Here is a 27,502-nt window from a genome sequence, read left to right as displayed (position 1 = left end):
AGGAAGGAAGGAAGGAAGGAAGGAAGGAAGGAAGGAAGGAAGGAAGGAAGGGAATGTTGTCAGTGCTTAGGTCCCTGAGTGTGGAATTATTCCCTGGGGAAATTTTCCAAACCCTCTCTGCTTATAGTTTTTAGATATGTTCTCAAGACCTTCCCTTTTAATGGATTTGATCACTGGACCCACATTTTTAATTACTGTTTATTTGTATTGCTATATCGACTTTTCAAATCATTTTAAATAGTATACATATAGTTTGATATTATTAACTTCTTTAAGAAGGCTTTTTACTTGAAAAAATATCTAAATATGCACCTCATTCATTTAGGAGTAATCACCTAATAAACAGACAAGGTTGTATTGCTATTAAAACCCATAGCCTGTAGCATTTTCACAAGGAAAAACATGTTGTTCTTTGTATTTCTTCTCATTACCACTACTGGCAACACTAATTTTTATTACCTGACCTTAAGGGTTGCAGTGCTATACACACTCATCTGGGAATAAGCCTCCTTTACCTCACAAGGGATTGTTTCTAAATAAGATGAGTGTGCATTTACACTCTTAAACAAACACTTTCCTGGGCAGCTCTAGCAAGTGAGAATTGCTTCCTGGCAACCAATGAAGGAAGATTTAGGTACTGTTTCTACTCCTCCTTTAGACCACAGAAAGATGTGTGTTAGTAGGTGGATAATATTAAAATGTTCATAGATTACTACTTTTTATCAGGCTGTTTGCAAGGTTGATTTAAAATGTTTCTGAGAACATTAAGTATCAATTCAATGCTCAAAAAGCTGCCATTTTTGGACCAGAGTTAAGACTATCTCAGAATGACTCAAGCTCCACAAAATTAGAAAATAATAGATATAAATCTGTCATCCAGGTATGTATGATAGTATAGCCTGCCATACATTTTTTGATTCTGTCATGAAAAATAAATATTTTATTCTATAACTATTTGTAGAGCACCATCTACATAAAAATAAATGATAATAATAATAATAATAATAATAATAATAATAATTTTGGTTCAGAAAGCATCACAAGAGATGTTGTAATGAATACAGTCGGCCCCTCTTATACAGAGATTTTTATACACGGATTCAAGCACTCACGGTTTGAAAATGTTCCAAAAAAGTATAAATTTCAAATATCAAAACTTGATTTTCCATTTTTTATAATGGACACCATTTTTCTATGTCATTATATTTAATGGGACTTGAGCATCCACAGATTTTGTTATCCACGGGGGATCTTGGAACCAAACCCCAGCGTATAACAAGGGTCCACCGTAGTTTAGGGGAGGTAATTTCCAGGGAGTTATCTGATGCTGTAGTGCAGTAAAAATTCTCTCTGCAATACAGAAACTCTCTAAAATTAATGGAATACTAGTAGAATTTGAGCTTCATAATGAAATGAAGCAGTTGCTGCCAAACTCTTTAAAGGAACAGAAACATAACTACCTTTGAATTGTTGCTCAAGACCTCACCAAACAAATATAGGCCCCTGGACAGATGGGCCAAAAGTGGTGTGCCACTGCTAATACTAGGCTTCCGGAGTGTGCGGCAACCACACTCTCTGGAACCCTAGCACATGACAGTGGCAGCATCATGACATTGTCCTGTCCACACAGGGACCGCCATCTTGACGTATGCGATGTGCAGCGTATAGATGTCGCTGCGCGTTGCTTACGACACAAGTGTGCCAATGGTTTTTCTGGGTTCTTTTTCAGGAGGGATGCTGGGCAGTTTGGGATGCTGGGCAGTCCCTCCGCAGGCAAACAGTTTTAACCAAAAATTGGTCAAAATGTATAATTATTCTAAAAATTGTAGCCATGTAGCCACTCTTTATTTCTCTGAATAATCTACCTCATACTGTTGTTGTGAGAATAAAAAATGGGGTAAGCCTGACTTCCTGGGAAAAATTAGAGGAATGCTGTATGTCACATTTGATATTTCAAAAGAATGCCATAGCTTAATATAACTGCTAAGCAATAAGGGGGGAAATCATAGAAGATAATAAGCAGTTATTATTATACTGGAATTATAAACCACTGGAAGTATGCCAGATGAATGGAAGATAATAACCAAGCGCTTAATCATGCTAGTTGATCAGACATGATTTATTAAATATGTTATTAAGATCTTTGGATAGCTGAGTACATGCTTAAGTAGCACATTGTATACAAGTATCATGTAATCTTATCCCCACTGTTTTTGAAATTGTTGCTCGCTCCTGTATTGATCCTTCCTACACTCCGTACAATGTACCACAAGCACAGAATAACTAGATGTGGGTGGAGAGCTAATCTCTCATATGGTCTCATCATGAAACTACTGTACACATCAAATTCCAAAGTATTACATGCATGTATGTAACAAATTATAAAGGAAACATTATTGTAATATTTATAAAATTTGAAGACAGGTTAAGAATTACTGCCCATTTAAAAAGTGGAGCACACTGACTGCAAATTAAAATCCATGAATTGTATGAATTTAATTTTCAAAGCAGTAATGTGAATTTTCTGGAAAAGTAGAACTGGAATATATTTCCACTTCCAATAAAAATAAAAATAAAATAAAATCCAGTGTTCTAAACAACATTATCAGATTTATCACACATGGTTTAAATGTTATAGTCATATACCTGAAAAGCATTATGTGGAAATTATTTTATTGAAATACTTGTATCAATGTTAAATACTTGTAATAATGGAAAGAGAATAATATATTTAACAACAAGAATAAGAACAAAAACAACAAAGAATGACTACATCTGAAAGAAGCATGAGATTTTGTGAAACAGGAACAAGATTAGTAGTGTGTTCATTTATTAGTCTGTTCCTCAGAGTACTAGGATTTGTCTATGCTTGTCTTTTTAGAAGAATAGATTTTCATCTCCCGACTGGAATAGAACAGACCAGAGAACTATGGACAAATGGATACATGTATGGTATGGAAAATTTTCCATGGAAAGACAAAGAATTTTTCTAGCACCCACATTTCTGTTTCAAAGTATTTCTTTCTTTCTAATACTAGTAAAAGATTAAAACCCCAAGATAAAAGCTAGGTAACTGAGGCCTACCTTTAAAATGAGCTTAAAATAAATCAGGAATTGCTCCCTCCTCCTAAATTACATCCTTACACATCCTGGTATGTGTAAGAACAAAGAAGCTTCTATGCTGCTGCCAGCTCAAAACTCAAGTCTAGCCCACCAGCACTGCATGTCCATCATGATCAGGCAAGAACCACATGGAAGCTCATGATAAGAGAATGATGAGGACTGCCAACTCTTAGAATCATAGAGTTGGAAGAGACCGCAAGGGCCATCCAGCCCAAACCCCTGCCATGCAGGAAATCTCAATCAAAGCATCCCCAACAGTTGGCCATCCAACTGTTTGAACAAAGACCTCCAAGGAAGGAGATGCCACTACACTCTGAGGGAGTTTGTTCCACTGTCCAACAGCCCTTACTGTCAGGAAGTTCCTTCTAATGTTGAGGTGGAGTCTCTTTTCCTGTAGCTTGCATCCATAGCTCCAGGTCCTAGTCTCTGGAGCAGCAGAAAACAAGCTAGCTCCCTCCTCAATATGACATCCCTTCAAATATTTAAACAGGGCCATCACCTCTTAATCTTCTCTTCTCCAGACTAAACAGCCCCATCTCCCTAAGGCGTTCCTCATAGGACATGGCTTACAGATCCTTCGCCATTTTAGTCGCCCTCCTTTGGACACGCTCCCGTTTCTCAACATCCTTATTAAATTGTGGTGCCCAGAACTGGACATAATATTCCAAGTTGAGCTTGACCAGAGCAGAATAGAGTGGGACTATTACTTCCCTTGATTTAGACACTATACTTCTATTGATGTAGCCTAAAGTTGCATTGGCCTTGCCAGCTGCCGCATCGCACTGTTGGCTGATGTTCAATTTGTGGTCTACTTGAACTCCCAGATCCCTTTCACACGTAGTCTCGTTCAGCTAGGTGTCCTCAAAGATTACTGCCAATGGCTCAGATATTACATTTGCCAGTTCTTTTAATATCCTTGGATGTAGTTCATCTGGTCCTGGAGACTTATATTCGTTTAGATTAAACAGGTATTCCTGTACTATCTCTTTACTTATTCTGTGCTGAATTTCCCCTGTTCTGTCCTCTGCTCCATTTTCCTGAGGTTGAGCACTGAGGCAAAGAAGGTGTTGCGTAATTCTGCCTTTTTGTTGCCCATCTTATATGTCTAATAAACAGAGGTATCTTGCTTCTGAATCTGCATTGAATTTGTAGGTAATAGCCATTGGAGCTACTACATCAATATTTTCTCATTCTTCTGAATAGGCCAGTGACCATAAAATATCTTGTGGCAATAAATTCTGTAAATTAATTATATATGGTGTGAAAAAACACAGTGAATATCCTCTTCTAGAAAGGTAGCTGTATCCCTCAGCTGGAATCACTCACTGCATAAACTTGTGGCACCTTAAAAGTAAACAGATTTACTGTGGCATTTACCTCCATGATGGGAGTCCACATTTAGTATTTTGAGAGAGTGCTTTCTCTGTTTTCAACCCCATCAAGCAAATGACTTTTCCATCCTGGAAGGCCCCAACAAAAAATTAGCTTCAGCTGAAAGATGCTTTATGCTCCTGATGACCCCAGTTGCCCCTTCCTGTAACTTCTATGCCTCCATTAAATTCCAGCAGGTTCCTAAGGATGGGAAAATATGTTTCTGTATATGTGTGTTTGGATGTGAACATTACTGCGTGAGTTGGTCAACTGAAGCTTTCAAGAACAATTTAGTCCAGAAATCCCTCAATACCTAATCTGGTTTTGTAAAGTATGCATACTAAATATTTCCTTCAGAGTACATATTTTAGCAATCAAATGCTTTAATTTCTGAAATTCAGTATGTGATAGGTGAAAATTGCATAAGTGCATCTTCTTATTCCAGAAGTTCAACTGTTTGTTTTATTTTATTTTATTTATATCCCACCTTTTCCCCTAAAAAGGGGTGAAGCAGATGAGCAGCTTCTCGCTGTTCCAACCTCAGTGTCCCCCGATGGCACAGGATCGTGGTGACCGGATGGTCCAGTCTAAAAGCAGGCCGCTGCAGTCCCTGCTCTTTCTGCCAGCAGCCCACTGAATCTCATAAGAAGGAATAAGAAGATGACTCATGTTCAGCTTGTGGCCTACAAAGACTCCCTGATCCTTTTCACATGTAGTCTTGTTAAGCCAGGTGTCCACCATCCTATATCTGAGTCTTTTATTGTTATTGTTATTTTATTCTTTTGCTTAAGTGTAGTACCTTACATTTCCCCCTGTTCAAATTCAGAGTTAATTGATAAAGGATGCACTGGAGCCGCCCATTTTTACTTCTGACAGAGGCTGCACCAACCAAACATAGTGGCCTCCATCAAAACTAAAAAGAACTTGCTGAAAGCAGGTTCTTTTTAGTCTGTGCGGTGGGTGCCATGACTGCGCCAATGGTGCACTCGTGCGTAGCGATGGTGCATGCATGGCATCATGTTTAGATGATGTGTCACATTTGTGTCATCATGGCGCCCCCCATGTGGACGGGGCCACGCCACGATGGTGCTACCACCATGTGGTAGGGTTTGGGAGCATACGGTCGCTCCACAATCCCGAGCCCTAAAATCGGCCCCAGACCGCAGCTTTCCAGCAGTCTGTACCAGGCCTATATTTGTTCATCGGCAGAAAAAGACAGAGAGAGGGCCAATTTAAACTCACATGGGAGGGAATTCCATAGTCTGGGAGCAAACACCTTGAAGACATTTTCTTGTGTCCTAAGCAGACAGGCCTGTGACAGTGACGGGATTGAGAGAAAGCCCTCCCCTGAAAATCTTAAAGCCTAAGCAGGCTCATATAGGATGATATAGTGTTTCAGATAGTCTGGATCCAAAGTCATATGTATACTGTATAACAAACTGCACTAACTTGAGATTACCTATTCCCATACAATATACTTTGAGAGCAAGTACCTGGATTAAGAGAGCTATTGGCCTTTGAGATATTTTGGTCAATGCCTCAATCCTTACCATTGCTCATGCTGAAGGGCACTGGGGAGAGTTTTAGAACAAAAAACCTGGAAAGCCAAAGGTATTCAGTAAAACACTGAATTTAGAAGTTCCATTTACCTGTTAAATCTGATAGTTGCTGACAGAGTGGATCTCTGTGAATTTGTCTCTGCCTACAGAAATCTAAAGACACCAACAACCATCAAAACTTCCAAAAAGTCCAGAAGCCCATTCACAGTATGCCAATAATATGATTAGCCACAAGATTGCCAGTGTGCAATACTGGTCTGAGTGTTGGACTAGGATTTGGGGAGACCAGGGTTTAAATCCCCATTCAGCCATGAAAACCCACTTGGCTGACTTTGGCTAAGTCAGGGGTAGGCAACCTGCAGCCCGCGGGCCGGATGCGACCCGGCAAGGCCTTGGGACTGGCCCCAGCCTGGTCCTGCTGCCGATTGCTGCCGGAGCCTTTGTCCTCTCGCGTGAGGGCCTGGGGCCTTTGGCTTATCAGGAGGAGGCGGGCAAGGGGGGGGCAAGCGGCAGGCAAGGGGGGAAAGCGGCGGGCAAGGGGGGCAATAGTCTATAGAAGCCTCTGAAACATGCATTTATATTAACATTTTTTAAAAAATCAGCAAATTTTTTTGCGTGTCCTCCATTTTTTTTAAAAAAAGTGTCCTCCATTTGAAAATTGTGTTCTACATTTGTCCCAGTTTATTTATTTATTTAATTTTTTGAAAAATCATTTAATTATTCATTTTTTGGCTTCGGCCCCCCAGTTGTCTGAGGGATAGCAACCCGGCCCCCGGCTCAAAAAGGTTGCCTACCCCTGGGCTAAGTCATAATCTCTCAAACCTTAGAGCTGGGGTAGGCAACATATAGTCCCTGGGCCACATGCCCCTCAGACCTGCTTTTGTGGTCCCTAGGGATAAAGAAAAAGATCAAAAGCATTTTTTTACACAAAAATGCCCAAAAATAATCTCTAGGGTGTGAAGGTGAGGGGCATTTCCACCACATCTGGAGTCAAAATGAAATTTTGCAAATTTGTTCCAAAAATGCCTTCTAGGGGGTCCAGCAAGATCCAAAACATGCCTTCATGCCTGGGAAGGGGGTATTTGGGGGACATATATATATATATATATATATATATATATAGTGGGAACAGATGTGGTGGAGGGGTTGTGGCCCTACAAATATCTTCTACAGAATTAATGTGGCCCCCAGAGCTTCCACAGCTGCCCACCCATGCCTTAAAGGAAGGCAATGGCAAACCTCCTCTGAATAAATCTTGCCAGAAAACTCTATGACAGACTCACCATATATCACTCTCGACCTAAAGACACATAACAACAAGGATTAATAATTAGATAATGCAGTATGCTAGTCAAGTGACTCAGTGAAACTAAGGCTTTGCCACAGGGGAATTATCTGAGAAATTCTCTTTAAGAAAGCCCAGACATAATGCTCCCAGCTTAATGGGCCTGTGAGCTCTCCACTCCTTTCCACCAAGGGGCCATTTACAGCTCTTCCACACTGCAGAAATAAAGTAATTTGACACCACTTTAATTGTCATGGCTCCATCCTATGAAATCCTGGGATCTGTAGTTTGGTGAGGTGTTCAGCCTGTTCTGTCAGAGAGCTCTGGTGCGTCACCAAGGCAGATCCAAAAATTCTGCTGGATAGAGTCATGGGAGTTAAACTGGTGTCAAACTGCTTTATTTCTGCAGTATGGACACATCCTTACACTATACAATTATAGACCTATAGTCCATTTTAATTGCCAATCCTGTGGAATTCTAGGATTTGCAGTTTAAGGGTATTCATAATTCTTAACCCAGAGAGTTTGAGTGTCTCATCAAACTATAAACTCCAGGATTCTACAGGATGAAACTATGGCAATTAAAGTGGAGTAACTGTATTATAACTGTATAGTGTGAATGGGCCACAGTTCCATTTCAGCTTTAATACTTAGATCCTAATTAATTTAAACCACAATACCTAGTCATGTCAGAAACAAAGAACTGTGCTTGAATGCCACTTTATGAGCCAACATATTTAAACCAATAGTTTGATCCTGTTTGTAGTTAAATTTAACTGAGATTTTTGTGCCAAAGGGCACGTGGGAGGAAAGGAGCAAGGGGTGGGTGGTATATAGATCCAATCCTCATTCACATTTGGCTTCTAATCACAGAAAAGCAAGATGGGGTTGTTATGTCAGAAAGGCAGTTGCTCCTTTTTGATCCTTTCTGGATTTGCAGTGACAAATGGGCACCTGTCTCAAGTGGTCTGAGAAAAATCTATCCCAATGGTTAAAAAATCATTCCCATTCTGCCCTGGGAATATCCAGAGGATGAATGCCACAAATGCCACCTCTGCAAACAAAAGAATGAACAGATTTTTTTTTAATGTTATGCATGTGAAACTAAAATGTAAAGACAAATTGTTGCTACTGTAGATTCCTCCTTTTGGGGGGGCAGAAAAAGGGAAGGTCTGTGGATTTTGGAGGGTTGGGGGCCCCCAAGGCTAGTTTTTACACTGATGTTTTAGAAGATTTTGGCATCTGAAATGAAGGGATGGAAATGATGCACTTTCATTTTTAAATGATACACAGAGAAAGGTAGATTGCTTCTAGAATAGGCTGTCCCAAATTGATTGCTACTCATTGTTCAAGATGAGATAATGCAGAATTTTATGCTTAAATCGGATTGGCATAAGTTGTTTCCACATTTGCCAAAGGTAGATGTGCCAGTGTCTTGGTCACAGAGGGAAAAATGAATATCTTCCTTTTCATCACGTTCTGTTTCTGACTCAAGATTTCCCCCCATTTAATTATTTATTATTTTTAAAACATCTTTCATTTTTTACATACTAAACTGAGATGGAATCACTTAAAATCTGATAAGACATGACATAAAGGGAAGAAGGGATAATCAAGGGAAAGGAAAACAAGCAAATTCAGGTACCAATTAAAAGGGCAGTTTTTCCCACCCACCACATGCCCAGCCCCAAACTCATTTGGCAGTTTCTAAATGACCCAGTACTGAAATTTGGCCTTACTCCATTACATTGTTTTGCTTGAGTAAACTGTTGCTAAAGGACAGCCTGCTTTCTGGAAAGAACAATCAAAGAGTGTTACAGAATAAAGGAACACCTAGATATGTCTATTATGAGTTTGGTTCATCTCCATAGGGCTGGTACACACTGCCATAAAGCGGCGTGTTCCCAGAGATACTAGGGTTAGGGAGTGCACACCAACCTCATGCTCCCTAACCCTAGGATGTGTGTGGGGTGCCATCATTACGCGGCGCTGTCCACACGGTGCGCGTAATGATGATGACATGCACGCACCACATCCAAATGGTGCAGCACACACGTGATGCATCCGCACTGCCCCAGGCCACTTACATCGGCTTGGCAAAGGCGCAGAAAGGAACTTCGAAATGAAGCTCCTTTTAGGCCCCCACATTGTTGCCATGGCAACCAAACGGGCACGCCAACAATGCAGAGGAGAAAGGAGCCGCGGCATCTTCCCCTTTCTCCTCTTTAACGCCGGGGTACCATTGGCGCCTAAGACACAAGGGCACCCCTTCCAGGCCAAAGAGAAGTGGCATTTTGCTGCTTCTCTTTGGCCTGGAAAAATGCTGGATTGGGGCTGCAGGGCTACCGGTTTGGTTGCCCTGGCCCCAATCCACCGCGAAAAGGGGCGGGTGCAGGCCACCCCTTTGGGGCGATCTGTACTAGGCCAAATTTTGATGGAAACAATACATAGAAAAGCTATATAAAAATGTGAAAGAATAAATGACACAAGGCAAGAAGAAACATGTGAAGATGAATCTCATATTCTGGAAAGTGAAGTGAACACTGCCCTCAAAGCAACTGGAAGGAATATGTCACCAGGAATAGATGACACAGCAACAGTACAGGTACAAGCCACAGAATCAAGTTCAGTTCTAACTAAAATCTGCCAACAAATAGGGAAAATGGAGCAGTGGTCCACAGACTGAAATCAATTCCTATACACAAAACAGGAGATACAAAAGATACAGGACCATTACACTAATTTCGCATGCAAGCAAAGTCATGCTAAAGATTCTGCAGCAGATTCCTACCATATACGGAACAAGAAATCGCAGAAGTGCAAGGTGGCTTCAGGAAAGGCAGAGGCACTAAGGATCACATTGCAAATGTATGATGGATAATTGAACATATCGGGGAATTCCAAAAGAGAATCTGCATGTGCTTTATTGACTACAGTAATGTATTTGGCTGCACAGACTATGAAAAACCATAGAATGCTCTCAAAGATTTTTAAAAAATTTCCCCATGGCCACTAAAATATACAATATACTGATTTTGAAGCTTATGGGTTTACTTTTAGTTCCTTTCTTTCTTTTTTACAGCTTTCCCTTAGCACATGCATGTATTAGAAATTTAGTTGCTGTGACAACCATGTCACAGGCTTCCAGTTGGTATAAATCATGACAAGGAACTTTGAACATAGTTACTGAACCATGCTGCACTTCTGGTCTAGAGGAAACATGTTCCAAAGATATTCCAAAACAAGAGCAATGTACCACTGCAGGATTGTTCACAAGAATTATCCAAGCCCCCAAGAATTATCTTTTATTTCCTACTTACAAATGGCAGATTCTCCTGCTGTCAAGAGCTGGCTCTTGTATTAAAAACACAGATTTTCTTAGAACTCATACCTGTAGTTGAGTATACATTCTTGTACAATATGAAAATGTTGTTTTCATAGACTAGGGACTTCCCATTGTGTTGTTATGGCAAACCACCTGGAGGTATGCTTTCTTAGCATGTACTACCCCACAGTAAAGGAGGAGATAGCATGTATACATGTATGGGAAAAGATTCAGCAACAGGAGTGCTCATAAGTGAATTGAAAACTTAACTGCTAAGAAAAGACATCAGCATGTCTGCCAAAATCCAGTCATCAAAGTAGGCAATCAGCTTTTCTTAGGAGGAATAGTTATTTTCAACGGCAGTCCTGATTTGTGTTTTTGACCGTGCAGAAAAACCAACCAAACATGTAAATATAGTTCTTTTGCCAATAACTTTGATATTAATAATTAAGGCCTGGTCCAGATGGGCGCAATAGGGCACCCTCGTCACGTGCAAGGGACGACGCTTCTAGATGCCCCTCACACATGATGAGGGCGTCAAAATGGCAGTGCCCTGTACACCATCGTTACATGACAGACACCTAGCATCAGCATGTTGCGGTGCTATTGTGACACTGCGGTGTCATAATGGCGCCGCAAGAAGAACCCGCTTTCTGCGGGTTCATTTTGGTCCACGGGGAAGTCCTGCAGTCTGGAGGCTGTGGCTTCCCTGTGGACCAAAGCTGGGTGCCAGGAGACCGTACTTTTTGGACGGTCTGTCTTGCACCATAGTTTAATAATATAGTTTATTTATATTTTCCCACCTCTCCCAATGGATCGAGGTGGGATTATTAAAATACACATAAAAACACACCGATAGAATAAAATAATCATTAGCAATTAACAGTTAACAGTTAAAGGTGGCTCATCATCAGGTGGAAATCTGAAAGCGTTATACAACGATCAGAAAGATGTGGGGATATCTCTTACACAAGGTCAGGTGGGTAGGCTCGCTGGAAGAGATCTGTCTTAAGTGCCTTCTTAAATGCCTCCAAGGAGGCAATAAGATGGATCTCCTCTGGAAAACCATTCCACAATTTCGGAGCAGCTACAGTAAAGTCTGTGTGAAGTTGATGTGAGCCTAGGTGATTGATGTTCTAGTATGTTCTTCCCATAAAACTCCATAAATGCAATTTGCTGAATGGTGGAATTATAGGAGGTCTACATGTAGTTCTGTGTCCTATGTTTAGTCGTTTAATTTATGTATCCACATCTGGAACTGGTTGAACACAATAATGCCACAAACTGAAGAATCCAGCTATTTACTTCAAAAAATGTTTGTCAATTTAAAAAAAACTGTTCACTGCAAAATAGGAACACACTCACAAAATCTGGAGAAGCAGGTGGACTCTGGACCATTAACAAATGATGTGCTACTCTATTTGTCCAAGATTGCTGTTCTTACAACTCTGTTTTTATTACAACAGACTAGGTAGATCTGAAAACCTGGAAACAAAATGCTCCAGTGCAAACACAACTTGCCTTCACATCGCCTCATCTTACCTCAACAGGTTGGGTATCGCCCAGAACAAAGAGATGCATCATATTCACATCTGGATCTTTCCTGAAGATGTTAGGTTTAGCATGGTGCTGGAAATGACGATGATTCCACCAATTTGCTGAGGCACCCTGTAGAAACATGTGGACAGTCCATGGACATCTTGGATTTTTGTCAACATGTCATCTCCATATTCTAAAAACTATTAATGTGCACCAAAAGAGGCTGTAATGTTAATAATGTGTATCCAGTGTGATAAGTATTTGTGGAACCTATGGAAAAGAGTGATGGAAATCTCTAACCAAGTATTCTGCTGCCATTGCAAATCGATGGCCTGGGATAGACGGGCAGGAAGTGCCATGCTCCACTCAATTCTAGAGTTCCAGATCGCGCAGCAACCGCACGTTCTGGAACCCTAAGACGTGCTGGCGCCAGGGTCACGTTGGCCTCCCATCCATACGGGGACCACCATAGTGATGTAATCGACGTGCAGCATACAGACGTCGCTGCGCATTGCTTACATCACGAGTGAACCAATGGCGCACTCTTAATGTGCATGTGACATCCCAAGAAGAACCTGTTTTTTCCAGGTTCTTTTTGGGGCGGAGGGTCACCATGCAATTTGGCTGCTGTGGTGTCCCTCCGCAGGAAAACCGGATGCCTGCAGCCTGGATTTTCAGGGAGGTATGTATCAGGCCGATGTTAGGCAATAGCTTTCACCTTCCTTCAGTCTAAACTATACAGCTCCCCTTTCCCTGGATGTGTCTTTGTTGTACCAAAATAACCCTTTGAGGTTGTATATGTACCAGCAACAAGCATATGCAATATTCTAGGTTCTAAAAGCATGATTAGAGGGACAGTTGGGCAATCATTCAAGAACTTCATTAAAAAATATATGAAAAAATATATCTTTAAAATTTCCAGGTAGTAGCAATTTAAACGTGTGTGTATATGTGTCACCACTCAACTCATGGAGACCCCATGAATTTCACAGGCTTTTCTTAGGCAAGGTATATTCAGAAGTAGTTTTGCCAGTTTCTTCCACTAAAATATAGCCTTCAGCATCTGATATTCATTGGTGGTGTCCAATCCAAGTGCTATTCAGGGCTGACCCTGCTTAATTTCCAAGATCAGATGAGAGCTAGTGTTTTAGAGTATTTAGGCCAGTAATTTAAATACACAGAACAAATGCAAACTATTTTAAATTTTAACTCCAGGAAATGGAAAATATAGTGCTCCTGATAGGATAGAAGTAGTGCCTTTCACAGCTCCGACAAAGGCTTCATGCTGGCCTCAGCCAGTAAATCTCACTACTCTACAGTGGTTGAATGAAGGTGATTGTTTCTGTCATCTCCTCTTTTCTACTCTGCTGTTTTTCCTTAGCTTCCTCTTCAGCTGCTCCACTGCAGCTTTCTGCTGCCTTTTTTTCCCTTTTTCTTCAACTGCTCTTTTTGCCTTGACTTTTCTTCTTTTAGTTTCTCTAGCCCTTCAGTAACCACAAGCATTTTTAAAAAATTCTCCCTCCTTTCTCTCCACTTTGTGTTCCTCTCACTTTACAAAGCTCATACATAACTCAAGGTCTTAAGGAGCCAGTATTACACAATGTTGGGTGAGTATGCAATTATGTAATAATTGTCCCCCTGCCCAATTTGTTCCAGAAATTTTAATCTTGCCCTAAGATAGCAGCCTAAAGCCAAATAAATGCTAATCCCAACTAAAGCAGACCCACTGAATCAATTACCGAATGATAAATCAACATTTATGTAAACCACAGTGAATCAATGGACCTGTCTAGTTAAGTGTAGTAGTTTCATTATATAACAAACAGTAAAAATGGTTAAAGGAAATGTGAGGGAGGGGGTTGTTGGCTCCTTCTTTTTTCTCTTTAGGATGTGACTCCCAGATGACCTTGTACAAAAGTGCAGTCCAGGACACATGGTTATTTGAAACAGGCTCTGCGGCACTTGGCTCTCTGAGCTGTTCCAGACTGTTTCCGAGAAATTAAGGGCTAAGAAAGTCTTCCTTCACAAAAAGGCCTTCAGTCCAGCCCATATTTATAGCTGGCACTTACAATGCCTTACTCATATACACTGAATGCTAGTTGTTCCCAGACAGAGGTATGGAACCCAGAAAAAGTAAGGGAATTGTTGAGAAATTAGCAGGGATGAGGATGGCCAATACTTAAAGACTTTGGTTTGATATGGCATAGACACAACGGCTCTAGTCTTTGAGTGCTGATATAAAAGATGGAACTTTTGGTTGCTGCAGCCTCCATCTGAGGCATCTCACTGCCCTCTTCTGCCCATCTGTCCAGCCCCTTTGTTTCCTTCTGCTTCATCTCCTACTTAATTTCTATGAGCTAGGCTAAAGGCATGTGAGCAAAAAGAAAAAAGAGAAAAGTTTCTGATCCTAGGATTAGAGCCACTAATTTTCTAAAGAGTTTTTCCAGTCAGTGCTTCTTAGCAGTAATTGCTTATGGCCAGCTGGTGGCATGTACAGAGCATCCACCTGCCAGGCACGTTGTTTCTGTTTGGTAAAAAAAACAGGCTGTAGCTACTCTTGGTTTTAACCTGGTTTTTTCGAACAGCTCTACAAATGATCATGGCTTCTTCGGAGACCTGATTTCCTTGGCCCGGAACAAATGGACCTTTGCGGTGCCCTCATCACGTGTGAGGATTGCCTGGTGGGTGGAGTGCCCACACGCCCGGGAACCCTCGCATGTGACAAGGGTGCTGCAGCTGCGTTACACCCACCAGATGGGGTGCATAAGGATGACATCGCAGCTGCACTGCTTCCAAATGGGGCGGCGCAGCTGCAATGTCATCATGAGGTCTCTGGCGCTTTGCTGCATCGCAGCAGCACCAGAAAAAGGAGCCACTTCTGGGCTCTCTTTTTTGCTGCGCAGCAACGCCACAGAATTTGTTTGCTGCAGCGCTCCTGCGGAGCAAAGAGAGGCGCCGGGGAGGCACCTCTTTTTGGCGCTCTGTACCGCACCCAAGTATTGAACTCTTGCTCCTCTAGCTCATATATGTTTATCACCAATTACCTGGATTCAATAACATCTTTCAACTTCTATCTTCTTAATGTGTAATATTCCTCATTTCTGGGTTAAACAACTGTACTTTCTCCTGCATCAACATTATTGCTGGCTTTGATCTTGCAAAAGCGGCCTATGCCCTGATCCCATAACATACTTGAAAGGTGTGATTGTTCATATAGGTTTGATTGCAACAAATGCTCCAGGCTTTGAAAAATGAAGTTATTGTTTTTCTCACCTCAAATTCTTCCAAACATATTAGCATTAGCTTTCAGGCTGTACTTTTGTTTGAGAACTAATTTAAAGACTGATAATTTGGTTTTGCTTATTTCTTGTTCTGGGGGAATAAAAAACCTCAGTCAAATCTGAGGTTAGAATTTACCATTTTCACAACTGAAGAATGAAAAATGATCCAGCAGGCCTCCAATGCAGATTGTGTAGTTATGTTCTGTGCTTTTAATAGCAGAACATCAAGTAGAAATTCCAATGGGTCTTCAGTGTGTCCTAGCCATGTGAGGAGGTTTCCATCTTGGATTTCCACATGTAGCTGTTAAACACACAGTAACCCTTCCAGAATAAAGACAGCCTTAATGCCATCATCTGAAGTGGCCTTACCTTCAAGTGACCAATCACAAACTTATGAACTATATGGTTCCACATAGACTTCTTAAATACAGAGAGGTGTCCAAAGTCATGCTGCAACCACCCAGCTTGAGCCTTTGGAGGAAAGAGAATGATCATAACAGAAAAGGGACATCTCACAGAAACACTACATCAAAATCTTTCTAATCATTAGTGTTTTATCCATTTTCTGTACACTACTGACATCAGCAGAGCTGACAAGTAGGTGAAATTCCAGGTGTCTATGTTCAAAATCAGTTATAATATGGAAAGTATTACTATCACTTACAGCTGCTACTGCCGTAATAACAGCTTCTGTCAACTGCGTATTTGCTGGGGTTAGAGGAGCAGGACCCTTGTGAAAGTGGAAAAAACTGAATAATTCCAGGCCCTCAAACACACACAAAAAGTATGATCTGTGGATTCAAGCTACCACAGATGCCTTCAAGGTGATTGGGTTCCTTTGCAAAGCAGAAGTGGGTTGCTGTTGGGGGCTTGCTACCTCCTCCACTGCTATGCTACACCATTAATAGGGACATGTAAGCCTTATTTGCAGTTTCAGTCTTGTGAGCCTTGCAATCCCTATTAAACATGGCAGAGGGCAGCAGTAGAAGTGGCAGCAAATAACTTAGGATAATTAAATCTGTTCAAATGAAATCTGCAAATATGGAGGGTCAACTGTACTTAGAATGCAAGTTAGCAATACATAAGTAATACTTTGTCCATACAGATATTATATCTGTGAAGGAAGAGTGGAAAATATATCTGAAATAGATCTATGAAATCATTTTATTTTTTAAAAATCAGTTTCTATGCCATTTGAGCCCTGCTGGACCAGTATCGAGTACCTGTCCATTCCATCACTGCACTTTAACTTGGAACAATAATTCTCTTTTTTTAAAAAAACGGTAGTGAGCTCCTTAATTGAAGCTTCAAATTGCAATTCCTTTCTTGCTGACAAAGAGAGCAGAAAGACTTTAAACAAATGACAGGGAGAGAGCCTGGATTGGTCCATTCCTCTGTAGTCCTTCCACTCATGAGATGATCTACTGATCTCTTTTCCTACTGCAAAATGGCAAATACAGCTGACCTTCCTTATCCATGGATTCTTGATTTTGCCATTTTATTTATGGGACACCATTTTACTATCCACTGTATTTAATGGCACTTGAACATCCACAGATTTTGGTACCCACGGGTGGTCCTGGAACCAAACTACAGTGGATACCAAGAGCCCACTGTAATTACATGGAGATTTTGTTAATACTGTATGCAAGTTTACTGAAATAAAATCAATGTATGAATGAACTAGCTAGCAGATGATACAATCAATAGATACAGAATGAAATTTCACCTGAGAGGTTGCAAGGATGATGATAAGAATAAAGGTTGTGATCCAACTCGTACCGTAGTATGAAACCATTAACCAAGCCAGAGTTTCCAGAACAAGAATATGACCCAAGCAAAGGGAAAAAAATGTAGGACTGGCTTTGAATAAGTTCATGTCCTCTGCTGTCTTCCTCAGGGCACGGAAATCTTCTACTAGTTGGGCCTGAAAAGTGAAAGTACAGGAAACTGAAAGAAGTCCTGGTGGTAGAAAAGGAACTTAAGCACACTAACATGGATTGCATCCTGGGTCTCTATATCACAGGGACAAAGAACTCTCAAATCCTTTAACTATTTGTCATGGTGGCTGGAGCTTCTGGGAGCTGGAGTCCAAAGCATCTGGTGGGCCAAAAGTTCCCCACCTCTGATATACAATATTCACCCTCTTCATTTTCATCCTCACTCAATAAACAGGAACACAAATATAGGACAAAAAGGGGGTTCAGTTACTGACTGCTTATGAAAACTAAAACTATGTTTCAGATATTGCAAAGAACTCTGAAAATATCATATATACTCGACTATATGTCAACCTTATGTATAAGCAGAGAGGAGGTTTTGGGGTCAAAACTATGGATTTTTGATATGACCCATGAATAAGTCAAGGGTGAAACTTGTAACATGTAACAAGGATGGAAAAGATAAAGCAAAAAAAAAAAAAAAAAAAAAAAAGTGCCAAAAATGTATAAAATTCTGCCAGACATAACTGTTTGTGATCGTCATAAAGCCTGGATGGATGAAGAGGGAACTACAGTAAAAGGTGGCTGTGCAATGTGTGAGGAAGGTGAGCAGGCAGGGCTAAGAAAATTCAAATGGTAACTGGAGCTAATTACTTTTTCAAAGTACTTGCCCATGTTTTGGAAATAAATAAAAGAACTGCATCCCAGTTCTTGATCCTCAAATCCTTGGAATATGAACTCCTCTGTCTGTGAATTGCAACAGAATTCCTCGTGGCTTTTCTATATTAGGGACTGGACCTGATGCACAGTTTCACATGCTGTGCATAGCAAATCTGTTGTGGACATTGAACTGCAGATAAACCTGGCTCCCTGGTGATCAATGCCAATGTCTGAGCCAGCTACAACTGAAATTTGATAGTATGGTAAACCCATCTTTCTCATGATAAGATGTTGCCATTTGAATGGTGGAAACGTCTATTTCTCCTTGAAGCAGACTTCCGGAAAGGAAACCAACTAGCCACTTTTTTCTCCAGTATTTGGAAAGGTTCCTAATATTAAGGATAATGGCTGCTCTAGAATCAATACAACAGTGACAATTTTTACTTATTCAAGTACGGCTTCACCAGATGTCTCTGCTGTTTCTATGTATGTCTTCCATCTTGGTTTCATGAAGGCCACAGGAGATAATTAAAAATGGGCTAGCTCCAAAATCCTGAAAAGTCCTACCCAACGGTAAAGAATCTGATACAATTGTTTGGCATTTACTCAGGCCTTAAAATCAACTTTCAAAAATCCTTTTTTATGTGCATAAATATGCCCCAGTCGTTACAAGAGCATTGGCAATGAAGGACTGGCTCCTTAGGATTTCGCTATTTAAGGGTATTAATTACAGTGGACCCTTGTTATACGCTGGGGTTTGGTTCCACGATCCACCATGTATAACAAAATCCGTGTATGCTCAAGTCCCATTAAATATAATGACACAGCAAAATGGTGTCCCTAATAAAAAATGGAAAAGGTAAATTTATACTTTTTTGGAACATTTTCAAACCGTGTATGCTTAAATCCGTGTATAAAAAATCAGTGTATAAGAAGGGCCAACTGTACTAAGAACATCTCTCAGCTAATTCCCTATAACTACAACCCCCTGGATAAAAACCAAACTGCAATCATGGCATTCTCTCAATTGTCCATTTTGGGGTGTATTGTCTTAATAAAATATATATATATATTTGTCCCCTGCTAGCTCTTCCTTTTTTAAATGTAATCCATCCAGTATCCAAAATTGAAATGTAACAGAACCTCATTAATATTTTTTTTAACCAATGAAACATTCCAGATTTTCAAAATCAATAAATCACATCCACTCTAATCTTGGGGGAGTAGCAATTCCAGAGGCATGCTTCTAACACAATTCACTTGACTTGTCAGACACAATTTTCACTAGATGGACCAATGCAGAAATAAAGCATATTTCCTCACCAGAATTCAACCTCACCTTCTCCACAATCTCAAGAAATTCACTCACAGACCTACAAAATCCATTCCTTCACTATTCATCAACCATATGGAAAATCTGGAGACACGTTTTGGCTCCTGGTTCCTCTCCTTTGAGACCTTTTTTACTTCATTCACATTTTCATATCTCAGACAAATTTAAATATTTTGAAAAATAGAAAGATCAAGGTCTAAATCACACTCAAGACCTATTTATGGGTTGGCAGCCTAAAATGAATGAATCTCTTTCCGCTTAATTACAACATATTAAAATGACATGGTTTCAAATGCACCAAGCCCACTCTTTTGCCACCTGTTCAGCATCAAAAGGAAAAATCCCATATCCATTAACTTCTTATGAGTCACTCTGTGCACAACAATATTCACAAACCAAAGGAGAAACTTCAGCCATTCATAATGTACTGGTGGAGACTATTTATGGAAATGACTTCTCTCATAAACTAGATTGGTAACAGTTTTGAATTGGACATTACTGATTCAAATTGGTTCCAAATCTGGTCTCCTCTCCCTATACGTCTAGGTCAGCCAATACAAGAGAAGGGTCACTATTTGTTTTAATTCACAAATAGTAGTTAACCCCCACTGGATCATCGTGAATTCCTAAAAACCGCCTCACCACTGTGCTGGAGGGGAAGCAAACAGACTGAATCCTATGTCCATATGTGGATAGACTGTCCTAAAGTTAAAACCTTGTAGATGTTGGTTATAAAACAGATCTCACTTGTCACCAAACAAACTATCCATTTTCCTACTGCACTCCTCTTACTCTTATCTCTATATCAAAGACAACAATACTTTAAAATACAGAAACCTCATCGCCTTCCTTCTGGGTTGCTGCAAGAGCTGTTTGCTGGAAGACATGTGATCTCACTCTTGAAAAGTGGTGGACAAAAGTCTGGAATATATGGTTACTTAAAAAACTTTCCTACCATATCAGCTCTTGTAACGGATATAAATAAAATCACACTCTTTTTATGAGGACTGGTCAACTTTCACCAACTATGGCCCTGTATAGACTGCTGGAAAGTGGCGGTCTGGGGCCAATTTTAGGGCTCAGGATTACAGAGTGACCACATGCTCCCGAGCCGTACTGTGCTGTGGTGGCGTCATCATGGCGTGGCCCTGTCCATATGGGGGTTGCCATGTTATGCAAGTGCAGTGCAGCATCTAAATGCTGTGGTGCCACGCATGCGTCATCACTGCGTGCAAATGCACCATTGACACACTCATGGCACCTGCCGCACACACTAATCCTGACAGGGGCCATGGTGTTTGGTTAGTGCAGCCTCCTTTCGGGGCAGTCTATCGAGCCCCAGGATAACACCTGCTTTCATCTGCTTCAACTGCTTTTAGGACATGCTGATTTATTGAAAAACATCCTCTGTCTGACCTCAAACAAATCACAAGACCCTGAGAGAATTTTGTACTCACTATGGACAGTAATATCCAACACAGCCCAGATATCTGCTCCAATGGAAAAACCCAATGAGCGTCTCTTACGCCTACTTTCCTATTCACCCAAAGCCTGAACCTGAGTATATCTTGTTTGTTTGTTTTGTTTATGTAACTCAAATAAAAAATAAAGTGGAAAAAGAATGGGCTAGTTCCTGCCCCCAACATCTAATAATCACACTCTTTGGGAGGCAGAACACTGCTCTGTAGAATATGGTCCCTTAGGAAAGTAGAATCTTCAGGTTAAATATTTAGGCACTGTCTTGTTTGTCATGAACTCAGTCATCCCAGAACAAGAGGGAATGGAAAAGGTTGTCTTCTTTTGAATCAGCCAAGCAAGACAGAGTGTCTAAATAATTGATAAGTTGAACATCTGGGATTCGAGAAATCTCAAGTGACATGACAAGTAGGAGACAGATGGGGGAGGTATAGCAGGGTGTTGTTTGTGAAGCTGTCCCCCAGATTAGAACTCAAAATGTCTTTTAAATTATCATGCATATCTTCCTAACACTCACAGGAAACCAGGCCTGACCTGTAGTGAGGGAAATTTATGCAACTATATATGCATATACACAGTTACATACACTCACATCTGGCTTGGCACACAGATTATCGTTAGTGGCTTGAGTGCAGAATCCTGCCAAATGGAACAGCAGCTCATGAAAATCCTTTGCTTTACCCAACTTGGTTTAGTACCTGTCATTTCTCTTCCCCAATCCTACTGCCCTCAACGGTGTGAAGATTCTATGGTAGAATATCTTTATCACATGAACGCCATTCAGCTCTATTTGGGGGAAGGGGATCACAGGTATGTTTCCAGCTAACTCCTTTTATCTTTTCTTCAGTGTTTTATCTTGGTCCTCCCCATTTCCTCAATACTGTGTCATCTCCCAGCCCGTTTCTCTTGTTTTCTTTCTTTTCCTTTCTTCTTCCTTCTCATTTCCTCTATACTTTCACTTGCCTAAGAATTCTAAATTTGTATTATTGTATTATACTGTTGTAATCCCGCCTCGATCCTTGGGAAAGGCAGGAAATATAAATACTCTATTATTATTATTATATTTAAAGATACTAAAAAGCACCCTTAAATTCCACATCTCTTGAGAGGCCTATTTTTACAACTCTCACTTCCAGGGTTATATTATAATAGCTCCTTTAATAGTTATGTCCCCTTTTGTTCAAATCAAACACTCCCTCTTTCTATATGATGGGAGGAGATCCACGTTTAAATGTACATCTGTCATTGTACAGCACTGCGTAAATTTACAGCGCTTTATAAATAAAGGTTAATAATAATAATAATAATAAGTCACATTCCTAGTATAGTGATCAGTTTTTCATACCTTACATATCTTGAAATTTTGCATGATTTTGACATATCTAATCTTAGACAAGCAATCAGCTGAATGAGCAAAACTGATAGAGTTGCTTATGCTGAGATTCAATGAGGTGGTTGAACTCCACTGGAAAGTCTGCATGAAAATAGTATTTCCATGCATCCAGCGCTTATGGAACTTTACACAGTATACGAATGCAAACAAATGAAACAAGCATCTGAATTCCCCAGTATCTTCTGGGGTAAGCCATAAAGAGTAGGAGTCTGTGTGAATTACAGGTGTTTATACTGCACACATGAACAGTGCAGGCAAGCCTCAGGGAAGATACAAAGAGAATACCATAGAGAGGTTGCTATACTCACATTCTTGCCCCTGTCTTGACTGGGTTCTCCTGGGGCAAGTTCTCCAATCAATAAAGGCTTAAGAAACTTCCGCACAAACATAATATCAGGATGAAAGGCCCGAAATGCATCCTAGAACAAAGAGAGATAATATAATAACTGTTTTCCAAAGAACTTTTATCCATTCTTTTCTATCTCTTCCACTGATTTTTGACTTTTCCCTTGCCCCTATATCAGTGATAATGAACCTTTTAGAGATTGAGGGGCATTCTTGCATGGGGTGTCACTAGGTGCTGGGGGCAGGATTTCCAGGGTGGGGTGGGACTTCCACCTTCTGGGGGCAGGACTTCGGGGGGGGGGGGAACCCAAGGCGCACACTCTCAGTCTCAGGCTAGCAATCACAAACCCCTCTCTGACAAAACTTGCTAAGAAAATTCCGTGATAGCTTCACCTTATAGTCGCCATTAAGTCGGAAACAACTTGAAGGCACCATGCACACAAGTCACGCTTTCTCTGCCTCAGAGAAATCCCCCTCTGATGAAATTTGCCCCATGGTAGTTTCACCTTAGGGTCACCAGGAACTGGCACTCGGAAGGGTGCTCTGGGCCCATATGTTGGAAATGACTTAGAGGCACATAACAACAACAACAACAACAACAACAACAACAACAACAAGAAGCAGAATAAAGCACAGAAGATACAGCACAATAACAAGAACAAAGAGAGCCAGTGGTTTGAATGTGCGACCAAAGCTTGAATCCCAGCCCAGCCATGAAACCCACTGGAAGACCATGGGCTAGTCACACTCTCTCAGCCTCAGAGGATGGCCATGGCAAAAACAAAAACATAAACAACCCCCTCCCCCAAAAAACCAACAACCTCTGGAGAAACCTTGTCAAGAAAACCCTGTGATAGGGACCCCTTAGATAGGGACTTAGAGTTGCCCTAAGTCAGGAAAGACTTGAGAGCACACAAAAACAGGGGAAAGCTACACATTCTCTGCCTCAGAGGGTGGCCATGGCAAACAAAACAAAACAAAACAAAAACCTTCTGTAGAAACCTTGTCAAGAAAACTCTGTGATAGGGACCCTTTAGAATCGCCCTAAATCAGGAAACACTGCAAGCTATACTCTCTCAGCCTCAGAGGATGGCCATGGTAAAAGAAAACCTTCTGAAGAAACTTTATCGAGAAAATCCTGTGATAGGGTCCCCAGAAACACCCAGTCACACTCTCTCAGACTTAGAGATGGTGATGGCAAACCCCTGCGGATCAAGCTTGCCAAGTAAACTCCATGATAGGGTTGTCAGAAATTACTTGAAGGCACACAACACCCCCCCCCCCATCACAATCTCTCAGCCTCAGAGGACAGCAATGGCAAACCTCCTCTGACAAAACTTACCAAGAATCCTCCGTGATAGGATTACCTTATGGTCGCCAGAAATTAACTGAAGGCACACAACAACAACACCCCAAAGTCTGGGAGCAGGAGGAGGAGAAAAAAGTAATGCCGTCCCCTGGGACTCTGCTTCATGCTGGGAAAAGAGGCAGCATGCCACATGCACGAGCCCCATTCATTTAAATGGGTGTCGAGCATACGTGGCATTCCCCTTACGTGGGGGGGGGGGTCTGGAACGAATCCCCCGCGTAAGGGAAGGGCAGACTGTATTTTCAACTCAAGTTTCTCCTTTCATAAGCAACACATATGTAGATGACCAGTTTTTTGTCTGTACAGTGCACCCATGTTATATGTGGGTGCACCTTACACGGACTCCATCTTACGCTGGAGATCCGTGCTGGAAAAAGCCTTAGCACGTCCAGAAGCTGTAATGGCATGCATGCCTGTGGTGTGTGCACCGTGCGCCGCCGTATACACGAGGCCCATTATCTTCAATGGGGCTCAAGCACGCATGGATTTCCCCTTACGTGGAGGGATCTGGAACGCATAAGGAGAGGGCTCACTGTATAACTGTTATTGCTCCCTGTTCTCTCTTCCCAGACAAATTTTCTTCATTCATCACAAATTGCCAAGTACCCTTAGGATATTAAGAAGAATTTCTTTAGGACTGTAAGGGTTTTTGGTTTTGTTTGTTTACAGAGAAAACAAATTCAAGGCACTTTCTTTTTTTATTGTATTTTTTTTCCTAGGGCCAAAATGAAGCAAGGTGTTCCTGGAGACTCAAGCTCAGAAGTTCTTTATACTGAGTTGAGCAGGGAAGGGCAACTGTGAGAAACTAGAGGGTTTTTGCTCCTGAATGCCAACTAGATGGTGGGCACTTTACAGTGTTTGGGGGGGGGGGGGGCTGGACCAGAAGGCTTTTTAAGCCACAGGAAATATCCTGAGGTCACTTTCAGTTCTAGAAAAAGGTTTCTCCTGGGCTGAAAATGCCCCCTCACTCCCTACATTGCATGTGTAGGCACTTGGTGAAAAGAAAAAATAAATCAAATAAAACTGTCCTGCATGTTGCATGTGGACTGTATTTTGACCACTTCTGGCCTGGAGGCTCAATTAAAAATTAGTTGCTAAACCATTCTATCATTTTTAAAATTAATTTTAAATTTAGTTTTAAATTAAAAAAAAAGAACCCCAAAAGGCAGTACTGTGTGTGTGTGTGACATCTCTGGGGAAGGATGGTACACACTCTACCATTTGTCCCTTCCCTCAGAATGAATCGAGTCTGATCTGGCGTTGCCACTTAAGGGACACACTTCAGAACTGATTCTTCTGAAAAGAACCACTTTGAAACTACTATCAGGAAAACCTGTTTTTTTTTGCATTTGCCCCACTTTATCCCAACTGAAGTCGATCAAATAAGGACTGGAATCGATTTCAAATGGGAATGAGGGTCATATACCCTGATCTATGATTTGCTGCAAATTGTAGTGGGAATGAGCCCCTGGACTGTAGGCCTTTTGCCTAAAGAGAGCTGACATGAGTGCAAAGGAGACAGAGGAAAAAGAGGAAAAACCAAGTATCCCTTAGCAAAGCTGGGGAAATTGTCCTGCTTCCTACCACCTCTCCCTCTGCTGCACTGCTGGAATGGCTGTGGGTGAAGACAAATACAGAATCTTAGTGCATGCAAATAGGTTTCAAGCACATTTGCAATCCTCAACTGCTCCAGCCTCCCTCAACTGACCTTTCTCTGGCCAAAAAATAGCAAATTGCATCTCCTAGAAACCTTCATCAATCTACCTTTTAAACAGAATACAGTACTCTCCACCACATCACTGTTAAACAATTTTTAAAATATTTTTTTCAAGCCCATAAATGGCCTTCTGACTACTTCCATGGGTTTTTTTTTGGGGGGGGGGGCAGTCTGCGGGGCAATCAGAGGTTATCGTGGGCAGAAAAGTAGCCACCAAACTCACAGCAATTGCCACCCTGTAGCATATCCATATCATCTTGCATATCATGGCTTATTTGCAAAGCGATCTATAAAACTGCTACAGCAACACCATTCCCTTGAACAGATAGCTGTCACATTTTTGGTTCTTGAACACTTTGCTAGTAGATGGTAAGCAACAGTTATCTATTTAAGAATCACTAAATGGCCCACTGGAGTCAAATGAATCCTAACAAAATGTTCTGTGAAAAAGATGGTCAGTGTCATGCTTACAGGATCAAGGCTGAAAGAACAGCAGTGAGAATTTGGCCATAAAGACAAACTAGTTCCGTGTTCTTAGAACTGGCTATCAGATACATCAGGGCTTGACACTACCTTGCACTAGCAATATTGCTTGCTTGCTAGATGCTTAAGTTGTGTATTTATATAAAAGAAACTGCACAGTGCAGCTTATCTCTCTGATAGCACAACCCTATGAACATCTACTGAGGCATATACCACAGAGTTCATACCCAAGTAAGCATGAGCAGGATTGCTTGCATATTCCTCCATCCCAGTCTATAGATTAAGCCAAAGTATCTGAGAGAATGACAGCAGCTCCTTTGGCCACATTGCCCATCAGATGAATCAGTAAAACACAAGCATGAATCACACTCTTGCTGCTTGTGCATTTGTTGTCATCTAACTGTTAATCCAAAGAACAAAGCTGTTAAAACAGATCCATGAATTATTAAGGTTTTTTTGTATTTGATAACTAGAAGGTTAAACTCTGTTATGTACAAACAAGAGAGGGAATATTATTTATTGGTATTCGTGGCTTTAGGATGAAGGGCAGGAAGTCAAACTATTTCTGTTTGTTGTGTGTTTGTATTGTATTGTGTGTGCAGTGTAGTAAATCAGTTTTGTGTGTTGTTGACATAGAAAGCATAAAAAAAATAATTAATGAAAGCACAAGAACATGCAGTTTTGGGCAGGAGTGGTGCAGTGGCAGTTTGGAGGGTAGCTTTTAGTATTTGCCAGCCAAACAACTTGCTTGTATTCACCAATGTATTCCAAACCTAACACTGTGCTCCACCCCTAACTCCATCCCTACAGCTAAGAAGCTGTTGCTGAGGCCACTCTACATCTTTGGCTCCAAACCCACAGTTCTTGCCAATGCCTTCATGATGCTGCCAATATCTACTGCCTATTCCCTGGGCCTTTCTTCCAATTGAGTCTCCTCATCCATTCTTTCTTCACTTCATTTCCCTCCTCACTCAGCAGGAATCAGTGTTTCAAGAGGCAGAGAAAATTATTAGTTTTTAAATGAAGTAAAACAGATCCTCAAAAGTGCTGCTTTAGCACCAAACTCAGCCAAATTGAATTCTCTAATATTCAGGACTTTGGTGCTCTAAATCATTCTGGCATCATTACCTAGCTGCAGAAAACAGATAAACAGTGTGGGTTATACCCATTATTACTTCTCTGGTGGAAGGCATCTCTGCCAGCAGAATAGGATCAGATGTGAGGGATGTGTGAGTAGTACCCCACCTCACTTAAATGCCTTCTGTCAGCAGTGTCCACAAGTGGATACAACCTTTAAACAGCA

The 27,502-nt window shown here is 41.1% G+C and overlaps 2 protein-coding genes across 4 annotated transcripts in view; one reads left to right on the top strand and one right to left on the bottom strand.

Annotated features, from left to right (window-relative positions):
• Nucleotides 1-27,502, top strand: part of LOC121926305 (acyl-CoA (8-3)-desaturase-like) — a 575,266-nt gene that overhangs the window by 76,519 nt on the left and 471,245 nt on the right. The window lies entirely within an intron of this gene.
• Nucleotides 1-27,502, bottom strand: part of LOC121930482 (acyl-CoA 6-desaturase-like) — a 45,511-nt gene that overhangs the window by 14,021 nt on the left and 3,988 nt on the right. For all 3 annotated transcript variants that reach the window (XM_042466867.1, XM_042466885.1, XM_042466876.1), the window contains exons 2-5: nucleotides 22,594-22,704; nucleotides 17,213-17,410; nucleotides 15,853-15,954; nucleotides 12,206-12,331 (exon numbers count right to left, since the gene is read on the bottom strand). In XM_042466867.1, coding sequence (XP_042322801.1) covers nucleotides 12,206-12,331; nucleotides 15,853-15,954; nucleotides 17,213-17,410; nucleotides 22,594-22,704 — 537 coding nt within the window. The remainder of the gene's footprint in view (nucleotides 1-12,205; nucleotides 12,332-15,852; nucleotides 15,955-17,212; nucleotides 17,411-22,593; nucleotides 22,705-27,502) is intronic.

This window comes from Sceloporus undulatus, chromosome 1 (genome assembly GCF_019175285.1).
Source record: "Sceloporus undulatus isolate JIND9_A2432 ecotype Alabama chromosome 1, SceUnd_v1.1, whole genome shotgun sequence".
Lineage (NCBI taxonomy): Eukaryota > Metazoa > Chordata > Lepidosauria > Squamata > Phrynosomatidae > Sceloporus > Sceloporus undulatus.
This window is presented reverse-complemented; position numbering and strand designations above follow the sequence as displayed.